General features: G+C 39.9%; 3 protein-coding genes across 5 annotated transcripts; all 3 read left to right on the forward strand.

Annotated features, from left to right (window-relative positions):
- The first annotated feature begins 98 nt into the window (after positions 1-98).
- LOC125878951 (hemicentin-2-like) lies at positions 99-3836 on the forward strand. The gene is made up of 5 exons (XM_049560493.1): positions 99-362; positions 878-1144; positions 2600-2932; positions 3053-3307; positions 3388-3836. The coding sequence occupies exons 1-5, from the start codon at positions 311-313 to the stop codon at positions 3393-3395; spliced, it is 915 nt and encodes a 304-aa protein (XP_049416450.1). The 5' UTR covers positions 99-310; the 3' UTR covers positions 3396-3836.
- Positions 3837-5838: 2002 nt separating this feature from the next.
- On the forward strand, positions 5839-6582 carry cmc4 (C-x(9)-C motif containing 4 homolog (S. cerevisiae)). 2 transcript variants are annotated; one of them, XM_049561243.1, is made up of 3 exons: positions 5839-5930; positions 6011-6070; positions 6164-6582. In XM_049561243.1, exons 2-3 carry the CDS (start codon positions 6013-6015, stop codon positions 6298-6300), a joined length of 195 nt encoding a protein of 64 aa, XP_049417200.1. In that variant the 5' UTR covers positions 5839-5930; positions 6011-6012; the 3' UTR covers positions 6301-6582. The 2 variants fall into 2 exon arrangements, with proteins under 2 accessions (XP_049417200.1, XP_049417201.1); XM_049561244.1 differs by lacking the exon at positions 5839-5930 and having other exon boundaries at positions 5931-6070.
- A 1561-nt stretch (positions 6583-8143) lies between these two features.
- On the forward strand, positions 8144-13831 carry LOC125879724 (hsp90 co-chaperone Cdc37). 2 transcript variants are annotated; one of them, XM_049561748.1, is made up of 9 exons: positions 8144-8227; positions 8338-8532; positions 8789-9070; positions 10661-10766; positions 10862-10977; positions 11128-11250; positions 12305-12487; positions 12579-12650; positions 12758-13831. In XM_049561748.1, the coding sequence occupies exons 2-9, from the start codon at positions 8425-8427 to the stop codon at positions 12896-12898; spliced, it is 1131 nt and encodes a 376-aa protein (XP_049417705.1). In that variant the 5' UTR covers positions 8144-8227; positions 8338-8424; the 3' UTR covers positions 12899-13831. The 2 variants fall into 2 exon arrangements, with proteins under 2 accessions (XP_049417705.1, XP_049417704.1); XM_049561747.1 differs by having other exon boundaries at positions 8159-8532.
- Positions 13832-17765: the final 3934 nt, after the last annotated feature.

The raw sequence follows: 17765 nt of genomic DNA on the forward strand, positions 1-17765 counted from the left end.
TAAACATGCTCATGTGGCAGGCCTGTTGTATATCCACATTTCTCCTGGTGGAACACTCACTGTGGTGTTTAATTTCCTGTTAAAAATGCTCACAAGATCAATGCAGTACAAAGGATTGAGCTGTGTTTTTCAGAGGCCTGCCACCTGTTAAATTTCCCTCTTTCCCTTTTACCCCCCACCCCCAAAGTCAGCTGGGAGAAAGGGGGCCCTTTTGTCCCAACATAGTTCCCTGCAGAGTTGCCAAGCTTGTTCAAGTTGGAATTTTTGCTCGCTCTCGCCCGTTAATCGACGGCTCGGTGCAGGAAATAACATGGAGAACAAGTTTCTCAAATGGATTCTGACGCTTTGCATGTTTTACTCAGGTAAGAAGTAGTGTTTTTTTCTCACTTGCTGGGTTTGGTGCGGTAATTGTCTTATGAAAATAGTGGTGCAGCAGGCAAACTATGACCTCTAGTCGGTGATAATATGAATGTGGGAGCGATTAACAGTGCAACAACAAGATAAAGCACTGGTTTGTTTTTCATTTTAAAGACTGTGGTGTGTTATAGATCTTTGTAGCCTAAACATATGTTTGTTTGTGTTTGAATGGCGACACTATATTCCGCAACCAAAATTATAACGTGATAGGAGTTAAACATGGGCCTGTAAAGTACACATCCTGTTGCGAGTTAAACATATTTAAGTTCATTATTATAGACAGGAGTATTTTAGAAATAAAGCCAATCCCCGATGTATTTCTTGTGGTTCCCCTGTGTGTTAGAACAGGGTTACATAATAGCCACAGCCTGCGTAAAAATGAAAGTGCTCCAAGTGGAAAGAAGCTGGTGGTAGTGGTGGTGGTACCTGCTGCTGTAATGACTGCTGCTGTGTGTCTCAGTGTCAGGTGAAGGCTGCTCCCTCATCCTCAAGCCTTCCAGGGTCGTGGTGGGTTTTGGGGAGTCGGTGTCGGTCAGCTGCGAGGCCGCTCGCCCGGTGCGCGTCCTGGGCTGGGAGTCGGCCATCAGCGCCGCGCACACTCAGCAGGACTTGTCCGTCCAGTGGAAGGTGGACAGTCTCATTGACTGGATAGAGGAGCCGATCTGCTATGGTGTGTTTTTCACAGCTCCGAGACAGTGTGAGGAAAAACTCAACCTCGTCCTCTACAGTAAGTTAACTGCTGTTTTATGAGCCTACACACGGGACTACAGGGCACAGTCCCAGGGGCCCCGAGTGTCAGGGCCCCCTCCCTGGCCTTCATTTGCAAAATGTCACTGAAATTATCACGTGCTGACTAGAGAGAGACTCAACATGACCATATAGAGACACGAAAAGACCAGAAAGAGATACAAAGAAATGGAAAATAACTACAAAATGAACAACACAACCACAAAGATACACAAAATGACAACAAAGTGTCAGAAATTGAGCAAATAAAATACAAACATACCAAAGAAAGACACAAAATCACCTCAATAAGACAGAAAATTACCTCAAAGCGACCTAAATGTCTACAAAAAGAAACAAAACAATCACAAGGAGACACAAAATGACTGCAAAGTGACAGAAATTGATCAAAGAAATACCACAGAAAGACACAAAATTACCTCAGCAAGACAGAAATAGACAGAAATTTACTTTAAAGTGAACCAAATGACCAATGACCAACCACAAGGAGACACAAAATGACTACAAAATGAAAGAAATTGTGCAAACAAAATACAAAACATACCACCAGAAGACACAAAATCACTTCAGTAAGACAGAAAGTGACCTCAAAGTGATCCAAATGACTACAAAAAGACACAAAGCAACCACAAGGAGACACAAAATGACTACAAAAAAACACCAATTGACAAAAAAATACCACAAAAAGACTCAAAAATCACTGCAATAAGACAGAAAAATACCTCAAAGTGACTTAAATGACTACAAAAAGAAACAAAACAAGCACAATGAGACACAAAATGACCAAAAATAGACACAAAATAACAACAAGGAGAAACAAAATGACTATGAAGTGACTCAAAATTACAAAAAAAAAAACACATAAAGACCTCAATGAGACAGAAATTTATCTTAAAGTGACCCAAATGACTACAAAAAGACACTAAAAAACCACACGGAGACACAAAATGACTATGAAGTGACTCAAAATGACTAAAAAAGACACAAAATGACCTCAATAAGATAGAAATGTATCTTTAAGTAACCAAAATGACTGCAAAAAGGCACAAAACAACCACAAGGAGACACAAAACAACCACAAGGAGACACAAAATGACCACAAGGTGACAGAAATTGACTAAAAAATACCACAAAAGACAGAAATTTACCTGAAAAGTGACCCAAATGACTACACAAAGACTCAAAACAACCACAAAGAGACACAAAATAACAACAAGGAGACAAAAAAAACCCACAAAAACATGCATAATTACTTAGAAGACAAGCAAAACCACCACAAAGTCTGTGTGTCTTGCTCCTATGCAGGACTGATGTTTGCACACTTTGCATAACCAGGGCACATTGTCTCATAATCCACCCGTGCTTACACAGTGTAAACATTGATGACTGACATAAACCTGTTTGACATGTGCTTTGTGTATTGTCATTTATTTAGAAACTCCAGACAGCGTTTCGATCAGGCCTGTGAACCACACCGGCCCCATGGTTGAAGGGAAAGAGTACCAGCTGCTCTGCGAGGTGCAGAATATTGCACCTGTTCAGTACCTCACCCTGAGGTGGTACAAGGAGCAGACGGAGGTCTATAACCACTCCTTCTCCGACCTCACATCTCCCTCACCTGTCCAAGTGTCCTCTATCCTTATGGTCACGCCAACCAAAGCCGAGAACGGAGCACAGTACAGGTGCGTAGCGGAGCTGGAGCTCGGACCAGAGGGACCACAACCACCTCCTACTGTGACCTCGGAGCCTCTTAACGCCTCTGTGTACTGTAAGTCATGACATTATCTGACAGAGTTCTTTTGTATGTTTTTTCCTGAGTTATGTTTATAAAAGTGACCAACTACAGCTTTAAAGATGGTGCATCCAATCTCTGTGGTCTTTGCTCTAGTTCCCCCAACGTTCCCCAGTCCCGAGCCAGAGGTCTTGGACCTTATAGCAGGTGCCGAACTGACCTTGAACTGCACTGCCATAGGAAACCCCACACCCATGTACAGCTGGCAATCCTCCAATCCCATTCAGGAGAGGATGGAGGATGAAGCAGTTCTTACCTCCTCCTCACTGCAGCCAGGGACCTACACCTGCACTGCCTCCAATCCACTGGAGAAGAGGAGCAAGCAGTTCATTGTCAAGGCCAAGACCAAAGGTATAAGGGGGACTCTGAAGTGCACATGGTGTCTCTTTACCCTGCATCTTAACCAGCATCTTCTTTCACTTTTACTTTAGGTGTTTGAAACAAGAGATCTTGAGACGGGATCAGATGACCACATTGGACACACAAGGAGAATTCAGCTAAGGGGATTTTACTGTTGCTGCTTTGGAGACAGAAATGACATTCATGACTCAACAGATATTTATGACGATCTTGCTATCAGGCAGAATTAGATCTCATTTAATAGATCTGAATATACTATGTTGTCATTTAATTTGTCAGTATTTTAACATGAATGTATTCTGTGAGGTAGATCGGTGGTTTAGGATATAGGTCACTTTTTATGCTTCCCATGTGATACCCTTACTCTAATTTATATTATTTGCTAGACTTATTTTCGTATTAATGAAATTATCTTGTAACCGCTACTCTTGATATAGTGATGATGACTACATTATTATTAATGCATGCTGGAAATTTAATACACAATGTTAAAGATCAGCAGGCCATTACTGTAAATATTGTTTCTTAATTTGCCTATTTGAATAAAAGTGAAAAATTAAAACATTGTTTTTCCACTTATTTATATTATACCTACTACAACAAGATTTTGTATTAGCATTAATGGTATTTTATTTTAGTTTGTTTTGTATTGTTTTGTTTTGTTTGATTTTATTCTATTTTATTTTGTTTTATTTTATTTGTTTTATTATTTTATTTTATTTTATTTTACTTTATTTTATTCTATTTTATTTTTTATTTATTTATATATATTTTTTTTACTTTATTTTATTCTATTTTATTCATATAGGGACCAGTATGTAGCATACATAAATGCCACACACCACTGTATTTATAGTGTAAGCTACTTTACAATGTCTGTCCCTAGCTGGGCATTAAGATACAATAGACTCAGCAAAAAAAAAAAAAAAGACAGAAAAATTCAAGACACAAACTGCAGTACATAATAAGCACCATGGAACAGGAAAGACCAAATTATTAATGACTGCATAAGTATAGTTTGAGTTTAGAGTGACCCAAATCAGGATCCAAATGTTGGGTGTGAAGGCTACCGATGCTGGAAAAGGTATTCTGATTTTTTACTTAAGTAAAAGTAATACTACTGTGTAGAAATACTCTGTTACAAGTCTTGCATTCAAATCTTGCTTAAGTAAAAGAACAAAAACAAATAGCAAAAGTGAAAGCACTCATCATGCAAGAGTTGAAAATACAAATAACGTACAGAATGGAGACAGGTGTTTACTGAAGTTTTAGAGAGATGAGATACTGCCTGACCCCAGAGATTCTCTAAAAATATACAAGATCAAGCTCTCAATGCTGGAGTAATAAATACACAATGGTTGAAACTGTTTATGTCGATGGAAGATCTCTGTATTTAAAAGCAGAGCGTGTCATTTTGAGAAAACCTCCAGCTACTCTTAGTCAAGATGAAAAGTACCTATTCAGAATCTTGAGAATCACAGCACTGAAACAGCTCACCAAAGGGTGGGAAAAACCAACCCCCCAGATTTCATAACATGGAAAAGTATGATTCAAAAAGTACAATTCATGGAGAGAGTGACTCACATTCAGGAATAGGGAGGATGTGTTTGAGAAAAGGTAGCTTATAAGATGGGAGACTGTAACTGTACTGTCACTGTATTTAATGTATCTATTTTTTTTATCATACTGTGAATGTATTGGTTGTAATTCTTTGCAATAAATTGTAAGGTAAAAGCAAATAAGCCAGATGAAAATGGGCTTGAAATATATAGCATAGAATAAGTAAATCTATGAAGTTACTTACTGATGGCTACACAACTATCATAAAAGAACCCTGTGTCCTCATATAAGGACATCACATTTTGGGTTTAACTGACCTTATATTTCATTCTACTTAGCTCAGACCTGTTGTCCTTGTTCATAGACACCTAATGGCATCTAGTGGTAGCAAAACCATTATACACTATTCATGTAAAAACAAGATGGCAGCCATCTCTGCCAAGTCAGCCTGTAGCAGATCCTGACACAAAAGTGGACAAGGTCCAAAACCTGATCACATTTTATGTTTGAAACTTGTTTATTTATGATTAATAATGTTTTTAGTTTGATACGGAACACGTATGATACGAACAAATTTGACCAATTTTAGCAACAGTAACAAGCTAAGACACTTGTTTGAAGACGTTGAGGTTGGGACTTAATTATCTTTGACAATGTTCAGTTTTTGGTACTTATCAGGTCCTACTGATCCCAAATAGCTAGGAGAAATTAAAAATGCACACCAAACAAAAGGTCTCAGGAGGCTGTGAGAGCATTACAATACTTAAATGTTGCAGTTTCTCATCATGCCATTAGTCTTTTAGATTAAAAACTACCTTTAACAACTCATGTGTGTCATTTTCCACCAGCACAGGTAGTATAAGTGAAATGTCATCTGTCATCTGTTGTATATTAACCTCGGACCGCCAGGGGTCGCTGCTGCTCTCTTTAAAGAGATGATTTCATTGGCTGTCAATGCGTCACGTGATCAAAACATTGCCCCGCAGTAGCAGAAGGAAGTGGAGTTAGCTTAGCGGCTAACGCTAACAGACGACCTTTCTACTGTTTGACAAAGGTGGACGTCAGTACTTTGTAATGCGGTGTTTGATATATACTTACAACTACTATAAACTGTCCCTTTCTGTTCCCTCTCAGGCATGCCGCAGAAAGACCCGTGTCAAAAACAAGCGTGTGCAATTCAGCACTGTTTACAAGGTAACATAACAGCTAGCTACATGGAAGCTAACACTCAGTTGAATGGCTATATCACGTTATCGTTTAGCTAACTCTTTCCTCCTCCTGCTGCAGCTAACAAATACGTGGAGACCATGTGTGAGGATGTGATAAGGGAGATGCGGCGCTGCTGTGAGATTCATGCTGCAAACTCCATCTGCTGCTCCGGCTTCAAGGACTCAAACCCAACGGAGAGCAAATGTAACACGTAGCTTACTGTGTGAAGCTTCGGACGCGAAATATAGTGGAAGGAAACATTGCATCAATGTTTTTGACTGTAACTTTGTATCTGTGCTGAGTTAAATTGCCTTTACTATCTGATTTTTTGGTCATACAATAGCAAATATTTTGACATGTCATTGCAGAAAAGCATCATGGGTACTGGAATATTAATATTATCACACCTGTGTTTGGCACGTCAAAATGTCACACCCCTCTGGCACAGTAAGGTTGAACATGCTGTCTTAAATTATTAAAGGAAATTATTTTCTGTAGGTGGCTCTCCGTGTTATTGTGTCCACACCCAGTCATCTAGAATGAGGCACATGTTTGTGCATGTCAGCACTGAGCTACTGTCATATTGCAAGTCTGACCTGCTCAACGCCCTGCACACTAATAGTCTAGTAAACCCAGTTACGATTCATTTTGGGGGATCAGACCCACATTTAAAGATGATACACTTCTTCCCAGGACAGTGTGAATGTGCAGACTGTGCCTCACTGACACCTCTCTGACCATCCTGTTAAAATGTGTTGCTCATTTGTGCATAGATGACCACACATCATTATGAGGAAGCTCAGCACATCTTAACCCATAGCAAAGATCTTACATTTTACGATAGTTGAAAAACACCTTAAATACTTACGCTGATTTGCACTACATGATCTCCTTATTATAAATCAAATAAATGAGGCATTTTGTTAGAAAAGTTTTTTGATATTCCAGTATGTCTGCAGACATCAAATAAACAACTTAAAAGAAATTCAAGTGCCACCCCCATAACTCCAGCACCATGGATTGTTACATCATGTACAATAAATATTCATTGCATGAATGGCCAATCAGAATACACTCCACATAGTATGAACAATCTTTTACTGCTGTACCCTGAAGCAGTTCAACTGCAAGTCCCTGGCAGATGAAGACAAAAGTTTTTTTTCTCATCCATAAATGGAAACTTCTCCACATTATTAAGATTATTAAGCATCATCTAATACAGAAAACAAACATAAAAACTTGATGGTAGGGCAGGGACCGTGCATTATAGAGGAGGATACTTTGTGGCAGACCAAAAATGCTGTCTGAAGGAATTTGTATTCTCTTATCAGTCCTGCTAGGGCAGAATAAACATCACAATATTCACCAGAGTTATCAGGCAGACACAATATAAAATACTTAGGTAAGGCTACGTCTGTGCATTATTGAGGGGGGACTTTTGCGGAGAAGGGATATTTTTTGTTGCAGGTTGAAAATGCAGTCTGAAAGAATTTGTGTCCCCCTAAGAAGAATCTTCTCCATATTCAGCTGGATTATTGGGTATGATCTGAAGTTCACAAAGAATAAAACAAGCCTACTTTATTGGTGGGCAGAGACTGTTCATTATACTATTATCAGTATGATGATGGTGATGATGATGATGATGATTATGTACATGCCCTTTAAGGAGAGGGGGTTAAGAATCATTTAGTACAATACCCAGAGGTAGACAGACCAAGACCACGTGGTAAATTGTCACATTATGATGAAAAAAGGTGCTTTACGAGGAAAAACCTTGGTTTTAAACATTCTCAATTCAGTGCAATTAATTATATGGAATTGTTAACACTTACTGATGAATAAAAGCATTTATTTTGGTATGAGAGCCATGTTTTACGTTGCAAAACCTTGTAGATAAAACAGCAATACTTAATCAAATAATATACATTTAGCTATTCTGTGATTTAGGCCTGCTTAAGTGAAATCAAGGTGTAAAATATAAGTCCAACTTCACTGTATGTGTGCTCGCTCCCGCGGCCCCGCGCGCACACGACAGCGTCTTCCTACGTCCTGGAGGCGCAGTGACGCGCTGACGTCAAACGGAAATTTGCACCAGCAATTCTTTCTAGAAATTTGTGGCAGTTTCATGCTAGCCCGCGCTAGGTAGGTCTCCCTAAGTTTATCTTGGCAAAACACAGCCAGCAGCTGCTTGGAATATAAACACATATTTCTTACAACTGCTAAGTGTTTTGTTTTATCTGCTTTTTGACCAGAGATTCGGGTTAGCTCCGTTTAGCCCACGAACTTAGCCGAGTCATATCCGAAGCTAACGCCGTTTGCGTTAGGTTGTTCCTGGCATCATGTCGAGGATAGACTACAGCGTGTGGGACCACATTGAGGTGTCAGACGATGAAGATGACACCCACCCGAACATCGACACACCCAGCCTCTTCAGATGGAGACACCAGGTACAGATTTAAAGATGTTGTATTCACTGTAACAGGTTCACATTACACTGTAACCGTTAGCTGGTAAGGTTAAATGCTTCCTGTGCTTACTATGATGCTGTATACAATAGAAAATGATTATACTGGAGTAACTGTTAGGTTGTAACTTGTTGTATAAACCCTAGATCTGAGAGATGAACCACCATCTCCTCAAAGAGAGCACTGACTCCTTGAATCTGTGGACTGATTTGTGACTGTTGAAAAATTTGTGTTTCAGGCACGTGTGGAGAGGATGGAGGAGTTTCAGAAGAAAGGTGAAGAACTAAACAAGTCACTCAACGAATGCCGGCGTAAGCTTGCAGAAACACAGAAGAAAATGCAAGAGCTGAACATCACTTCAACGGACGACGCCAAAGCAGAGCTGAGCAAAGTCCAGGCTGAGGAGAAGAAACTGAAAAAGGAGGAGCGGGACTGGGAGAAGAAGGTGGCCGAACATAGCCGGGAGGAGAAGAAGATGCCATGGAACGTGGACACGCTCAGCAAGGAGGGCTTCAGCAAGGTTAGACACATAGAGGGTGTTTTCAGATAGTTCACACACCTTATAAAACATAACTTAAAGCCAGTCTTTGAATCTGTATCACCAGCCACTATTTCAATACAATGAGAGAGTGGTTTAGTAGATTGCTATAGTACAATAGTACAAGGCAAATCCATTGATAATAAACATAACACTGGTATTATTTTATTATTTTTATCGTCAGCCAGTTCCCCAAAGAGAACAGAACCAACAATCAGTGTATTCTGGTAACAGGTATCACCAATGTAGGCCCCATTTCTGTGAAGCTGAGCCACATATTTCTTGATTAAAATGAACATGGTCAGTTTACAACATTGCACTTACAATATCTGGAGAGTAGCTTTGTGTAGCTCAGGGTGGGAGGCAGTTTTATGTTGACCCTACTGAGAAGAATATACTGTAGTGGTTGTGTTCATTGTGGTGAAGGAATATACCATCCAGTTCATATACCAGCAGTTTTTGGATGACAGTGGAGTTCTATAGTACTGAGAAATATATGACTATATCAGACTTTGGCAACAAAGTCAACATTTGTTTGGGTACAACGAGTGTTGGTTTTGATCTAATGATTATCAAAGGTTCATACATGACGTCTCGTAAGGTATACATTCTCAATAGCAGAATAACAGTACATTAGGTGGGCACTGATCCCTCTCAGATGATTATATTAGTGTTTATATGCATGGTCCATGCTACAAACAGTGTGATGGGCTGCAGTTCAAATTTCAATTTCCAGATAGGGCTGTGACAATCACTGCTTCACTGCAATGATGCTGCTGCGGTGATTAGGTCATCACCATGATCACCGCTTGTTTTGTTTTGTTCTGTTTTTTTTTTTGTTTTGAGCCAGTATAATAATTGGGTCAACAGCCAAACCATGGTGATACATTGCTTTTTTACTGCAATAAGAAAAATCCATATCGCCACAGCCCAAATTAGTGAAGCGTGCAAAGGCAGCTTGACGTCACCCAGTTTGGCATTTTGACTGTCACTATCTTGGTTAATTGTTGCCAGAAGTGACCATATGTGGACAAGAGGGTTGAGATGTGGAAGGTATGCATTACTACGCCTCTATCCTGATTGACAAGTCACTGTGGCAATGCCTGCTTTAGTGTGTATTTACTCTAAATGGGTCCATAATTTACCAAGTGAACATCATGTTGTATTGAAAAAAAACTTGAAACTAGCAATTGACACCATTAACTCAGGAAAAGCTTACTGAGGTAATAAATCAAGTGAGAGGTAGGCTCATTTTCTCATAGACTTTAACACAGTTGGATCTCCTGCTGACCAAAGATGCAGGCTACATTCACATTTTTTATACAGTCTATATTCCAGTCTCTGTGTTATCCATTCATATATTTTTAAAACACTGTATGGGCTCCCGGTCTTGCTTCAGTTGTTGCCTCTGTGTCTGTGCCTGTGTCATGTACATATCTCTGACTCCTACTGCGATTTTCTCAAACACATGTGTTTACATCCTAGTTTTCAGTGATGATGTGACATTTTCTCTACAGATATCAGAGACACAGTCTGTAATGATGATTTTCTGCCTCTGTCTGTCCTCCACAGAGTATTGTTAATGTCAAACCTGATTCTTCCGAAGAGACCGAAGAAGAGAAGGAGCGCAAGCATAAAACCTTTGTGGAGAAATATGAGAAGGAGATCAAACATTTTGGTAAGGACTAGTGACATCTGTTCATCCGGGCATGTTACGGGATATTGGTTTTATATGAAAGTAGAGATGATACTTCATTGCTGTCTTTACTACAGGCATGTTGCGACGTTGGGACGACAGCCAGAAGTACCTCTCTGACAACCCTCATCTAGTATGTGAAGAGACTGCCAACTACCTGGTCATCATGTGCATCGACCTTGAAGTAGAGGAGGTACAGAGCAGAATTTGTTTTTTAACATTTTGTTCTAAGAAAACTTTATTAAGTTTTATGGGCTGTAACTGTGGGATCCTCGTCACATGCTACAAGTTCCATACACAAAATATGTGCATTAATCTAAAAATGCTTCCTTTTTTTTTGTAGAAACATGCATTGATGGAGCAAGTGGCGCATCAGACCATCGTCATGCAGTTTATTCTAGAGCTGGCAAAAAGCCTCAAGGTGGACCCCCGCGGCTGCTTTCGTCAATTCTTTGCCAAGATTAAGGTGACTATGTTTGAATGTTAGAAAACCTAACGAAGTTAGTAAGTTTGTCTGCCCCCTAAGTGCGATTTCGTTTGGGCAGGAGCGAACACAGCAATTGGACAGAGACCTTCTTGAAGAGGTGGTCTCGGTCCGGTTCTAAACAAACTCTGGTGCGGTTCGTTCGTGAGTGTTCCGACCTCGATCTGAACTAGCTGCAGTCACATGACACATTGTTTGGGTTAAACATGAGCATGTTACAGTTCTGGAGGAGGATTATTAATGTACACCTCCTCCTGCACTGCCTTAATATGCACATTCAGCACATCCAATGCACCGTAACATTGTTTCCCAGTTGGAGCCGCGCCTCGTTTTCAAACTGTATGGTTTGACTAAAATGAACAATGACAGCAATATAGTCCACGATGAGCAGCGCTAAAATCAACCTACCTAGTTGTCCCTCCATTGTGACATTAGGAAGTGTCACATTTATCTTGCAAGTGTACTCTTCTTCAACGTTTTGTTCACTTCCTGGATTTTTCCCATATGGAAATTCTGACCAATCAAGAGCAGCTTTCTCACTCAGACATTTTATCTGGTCCACTTGTAAGTGCCCCTGTGAGAACACGAACCAACTCTAGGCAGTTAAGCAACTTTGTATCAGAATTAGTCCCTGATTCAGACCAAAGCAAGAGAACTCTAGGTCTGAAAGCACCCTTAGAACGATCGTCCAGAAACTAAATTTAGTCTGTAGTTCCTCTAGTCGAAACGCAGGTTAACAACTAAGTTACCACCAGGTTGTAAAGCAGAATTTTGTTGCTCTGTCAAGCCTGTTTCACCTCAAAACATATCCAGCAGTGATGTCAAGGGGTACTGCAGTACACCTGTACATCACTGCAGCAAGGTGAGACGTTCAACCACTGGAGGTCAGCAAAAGCAAGATTTTCAAGGTGTGTCAAGTTACTCAAAAGATTCCTGTGTTGCAAACACCACAATAAATGCAAATAGTATTTGAAGATTTCAACTAAATGCTTCTTTGTATGGCCATTAACACACTGAATAATGTGTTCTCTCACAGACAGCAGATCAGCAATACCAGGATGCTTTCAACGACGAGCTGGAGTCATTTAAGGAGCGGGTTCGGGGCAGAGCGAAGATCCGCATCGAGAAGGCCCTAAAGGAATATGAGGAAGAGGAGCGACAAAAGCGTTTGGGACCTGGGGGGCTAGATCCTGTTGAAGTGTATGAGACACTGCCAGCTGTAAGTTCTTTAGTTTTCAAGAAACATTAGTGCTCCCCTTTTATCTTGATGTTAGTTTAAAGCGCCTTACAGAGTTTGTTCTCGATTGCAGGAGATGCAGAAATGCTTTGATGATAAGGACATCCAAATGTTGCAAGATGTTATCAGCAAAATGGACCCAACGGTAGGTTTTGTATTTAAAGTTTATAATGAAGTCTGCTGAAAATCTTATTTCAGTAATGTAAATGTCTAGGTGTGTTTTGTACCTCTGATTATTTTGTTTTGATTTAGGAGGCAAAGGCTCACATGAAGAGGTGCATAGACTCAGGGCTGTGGGTCCCCAACTCCAAGACAGACGATGGGGATGAAAAAGAGGAAGATGCTACCTATGAAGAGGTGAAACATGAGCCGGAAGAAACTAAGAAGGAATGACCAACATTGATCACGTGATGTGTTGTTTCTGCAAATGTACTTAACCCACTGCATTGCGACTCCACTATGTGTATGACTAGTTTGCCAATAATGGATCAAAGAGATAACGTTTGTAAAATACTTGGCTGAGATTTTAAGGAATACACCACCCACGGAAGTATCATTTGTGTATCAGTGACTCACTCCATGTTACCTTGAATTCGTGATGAACAATTTCGTCTCTCATATGCCTCTGGAGTGAACGAAGAATCCAAAAACTGAGAAAATTCTTGATGAGTTGGAGTAAACGGGATTCCTTTAACAACAGCAAAACAATATCATATATACTGATCAACTGGATAAATGAGACTTGGATTAATCTTCACCAGTAAATGGATGTTTATACGGCCCCCTTTTACTTCAGTTTATTACAAATGCAGGTGGTTTTTGGATTCTTCGTTCACTGTTGAGTCGTGCCAAATAAACAAAGTTTTCTTCAGAATTCACTGAGACACAGCGTGAGTAACTGATACACAAATGGTCATTCTGCGGGTGACGTATTCCTCTAAGGGATTAGCGCTCACTTATCTGCACTACATTGCGTCAGTAACTCCTGCTTGGAACAGAAACTGCTGCCCGTGTTTAGGTCTTTTATTCGTTTGGACTTCGGCTGTGTTCTGACATTTATTTGTATACACCTGTCAAATTACATGGGAGTGTATGTGCACACATGCCTGCCTGCTTTGTTTGTGCTGTTGTATAGTTAAAAAACCTTCTATACATTTTCAGGTTGTGCATACAGTGAATTGAAAGGATGAATTTTTTTGTCATTTCCAAATGTAAGAGTTTTTGTTAGACTTTTAGGGCTTGAGCAACCGATGTATTCAGATGGTCATTTCCCCCAAAGTGACATTTTCTACAAACTTGCTTAAGTAAAGGTTGAATTATACCCAACTCTTCAAAAAAACAGGTGTTGTGGTTGTGTCTATAAAGTCAAGGTGTGGGTGACATGCTTTTCAATTCATAGCTAGAGGTCAAAAGTGTGAGTCATGAGAGACTCACAAGAAAATAATCCATTTGCGAGCCCGGTAGCCGTGGTAACCACTGCTTTTTGATGAGGATGTACTGCATCTGTGCACAGGTTTCATAATGAACTGGCATTTACAAATGACATTGGCTCTACATAGTGATTTAGTGGCACTGTGGATCGACAGATGGATGTGCTGTGGTCTTCAGTACATCACAGTATACATTAGACATTAAGACAGCAACTAATCTTAAACAAACTTTCACTTTCAATGCTTTTATTTTGAAGGTCAGACTGCTTTTGCATTTTACAAATAAATACAAAATGAAACAGCACATAGAAAGGCATCATTTTACTATCACTTAATAAGACTGCTCGATGTTTATGTAGGAGCTATTGTTAGAAAAAAATAACCTGTTTCTCTGCTTTAGTGTGAGGTAATTGTGATAAAAATCTGAAGACACCTGGTTGTGTTACCAGGACTGCCTTACTTTGCAAACAAAGTGAATGATGAGAGACAGCTGAACCTCCTTGTTGTCTGACAAAAGACAAAACAAAACAAGATACCATAAACATTTGACAAAAGGAAGACAAAGGTGGCTGCAGGTGTCCTGAAATAGCCACTGTGTGGAGGTGGGGGTGAGGCTTCTGACAGGCAGGTGCACTGTACACATCAAACAACAAACGTTTATGGAAAAAAAGGCAAGTTGAAATGATAAAATCATGACACCTAGTGATGAATAGTGGACCCACAACATGACGGGAAAATTGGATAAACCTGTCTACTATAGACTGATGTGTTTGTATTGACTTTGCTTATTTAATGGCTGATGAAAAATTATAATAGTAAGCATTGTAGACCTTTCCCAGCAGGCCTGTCACTGCAGGGTAAGCACAGGTGTAATGACATCATTAATTATGACCTCATGCCATTTAAGAGTCAATTATGGTTTTTATTACACCTGTGCCCTACAATACAACAAGATAGCGCCTGTACACCTTCACAGTCTAATACAGTTCGAAACTACAGCCCGAAATAAGAATGTGAGGCTAGTAATGTTTAATTTTTGTTGACACAGTGTTGGTTTAATCCTGAAATAGTAGTTTTAAGGAAATTGGGCTGGACAGAACAAAATCAGACACAACTATAGTATACATATCCATTGTATGATATATGATGGATGATAAATATTCGGTGGTGGAGGAAGTACTTGCTCCTTTACTCAAATAAAAATACTCACATGTAAAATACTGTATTACAAGTAGTCCTGGTTTCACAAGTATTATTAAGTTAAAAATAAAATTATCTATTTGCCCCCTATTAAAGTGTAAAGAGTAGTTGAATATATAACAATTTTATAAATGTATCATATAATGTATGTGTTTTTATTGTAATATTAATCTACAGAACTGGTATTTAGCTGTCAAATAAATGGAGTGAGCTAAAAAGTAAAATACCTGACACAAAAATGTGCATAAGTACAGCACAAAAATCATGTATTTATTAGTTACTTTCCATTGCTGTAAACATGTGAGTCAATACTTTGTGATGCCTTCTTGATGTTGGATTTGAGTCAATATTTTTTGGACTGTACACACAGTTTAAAAAATGTAGGATACAGAGTGGAACTGTGGAATTTGCAGGTTGAGGCATGAGTAAAATATGAGAATAGGAGCTGCAGAAATCCACACCATTGAAACATGTTAGCACAGAGACAACTCCTCAAAAGGACTTTAGTTTAGTAAGTGAAAAAGTGCAGACTAAAACCACCCTAGAGATGGTACAGGTATGTAATCTCATGTAATTTTTCACCTATTGCTTGGATTTAGTTCAACTTTGCACTAATGTCTGCTCTGATATCTGCCCTACATGTCAGAGCAATATGAATATCAATGTATGTATAAAACTAGAGCCTTTGGGCTTTTAAATACAAAGATGTCACAGGCAGAAATTTCACACAGATGCCTCCTTAAAATAAAGTTACTTTTACCAAGGTAATATATGGTATGTTGGCACAGTTCAGACCATCACATCAATTAATATGCTTTGCACAAAACAATAAAACTTGTGCAATAAAACAAAATGTGTTAAGTAAGGAGTTAAATATATATTTTTCATGATAATATGTAACAAAGTATGCAAAAACAATACAATAATCTTGTCTCTTTTTACTTTTGGAAATATATCAAAAACAAAATTTCAACCCCAATAAACTCCATGGAACTCAAGATTTCAATATGTATCTCCTCTTACAACATTTAAACCAGACACTCCAAGCTCCACTATAATAGATAGGCTACTGTTAACATTTTTTACTGATTTCAAACAAATTTAAAATTCTTTTGAGTCTTCAAGTTATTCTCATTCACATAGTCTCCATTCATTCTCTAGGTAATTTTTAGCGTTGGGAAGGTTACAACATTGTGTCCATCCATCCATTTTCATCTGCTTATCCAGGGCCTTATTGCAGGGGCAGGCCAACAAAGCATTTCAGATGTCCAGGTCCAGCATTTCCTGGGTGTTCCCAGGCCAAACGAAATATGTAATTGCTCCAGCATGTTCTCGGTCTGCTCCGGGGGCTACCTACCAGTGGGACGTGCCAGCGACACCTCCAACGGGAGGCACCCAGGAGGCATCGTAATCAGATGCCCGTACCACCACAACTAACCCCTTTCAACGCGAAGGAGCAGCGGTTCTACTCCGAGCTCCGTCTGGATGTCCAAGCTCTTCACCACAGCGCCCGCATTACTGCAGACACTGCACTAAACCGCCTTTCCATCTCACGCTCCATTCTACCCTCACTCATGGAGCAACATTATAGCCCCATTTCCACCAAATACTTTCGGTATGGTACCTGCGGAACCCAAAATAACCATTTAGACATGGTACCTAGACCCTAGTGTATTCACCACAAACAGTACTCTTACACGTGGACGGGGTTATTGTCACCCACTGCTCCGTCCAGCACTCACTGTATTTCCTCATTACTGGTGACACAGATGGAAGTCTGCGCCTTGTTTATCGTCCACAGAACAAGGCTGCACGCAACGTTTTCAAAACAAAGAAACACAGCAACGACATTCTGGGACGCTTTCTTTTTCTCCGAATGAGGATTGAGATATATGCCGTTCACATAACCCTGTCCACATTGACATACATAAACTCTTGATGATCCACTCATTACTAAAAGTGTATGTCATATAAAAACTAAAGTAATGGTCAAAGTTGTCACAGTGAAATTTAAGGTGTGTTGACGGATTGCAGTGTTCACAGCTCCACCTTTTAGTACCAGATCTGTGTGCCAGGTACCCCAACAGAGGGGTGACCAAAAATGGGGATGGTACAGCACGGTTCCATTGGTACTATCCACAACTTTTCACAGTGGAAACAACAAAAAAGCGCACCAAACTGACTGAACTGAACTAAAATAGAATATTGCTCAGTGGAAATGAGGCTTACGTGTGTGCCTAATTCACATCCCTTGCTCTGTATGTTATCTTATGCTCTGTAAGGTGACCTTGGGCGCTTTGAAAGGTGGCAAATATATCATTATCATTATCATTATCATTATTAGTTTTTGGACTGTAAAAAGTGGAGGAGCAAAAGCAGTCCCCTGTGTCCCCCCCGTAAATTACACCCCTGTGAATAACACAGCAGGCTGCTTCTCCACTGTGCTACTGGTACTTCAATAAATAGCTACAGTACTTCCTCCACCTTTATAGCATAGTCCCAGCTGACGAGGCATCATTGTATCACCATACATGTCAACACTCTTTTTGCAGGCGTTTATTTTGAAAGATCAGCCCATGTGTGCGTGCGCGCGCGCGCGCATGCCCGCTGGAGGGAGTGACCATGTTGGT

This window comes from Epinephelus fuscoguttatus, linkage group LG19 (genome assembly GCF_011397635.1).
Source record: "Epinephelus fuscoguttatus linkage group LG19, E.fuscoguttatus.final_Chr_v1".
In the NCBI taxonomy this organism is placed as follows: domain Eukaryota; kingdom Metazoa; phylum Chordata; class Actinopteri; order Perciformes; family Serranidae; genus Epinephelus; species Epinephelus fuscoguttatus.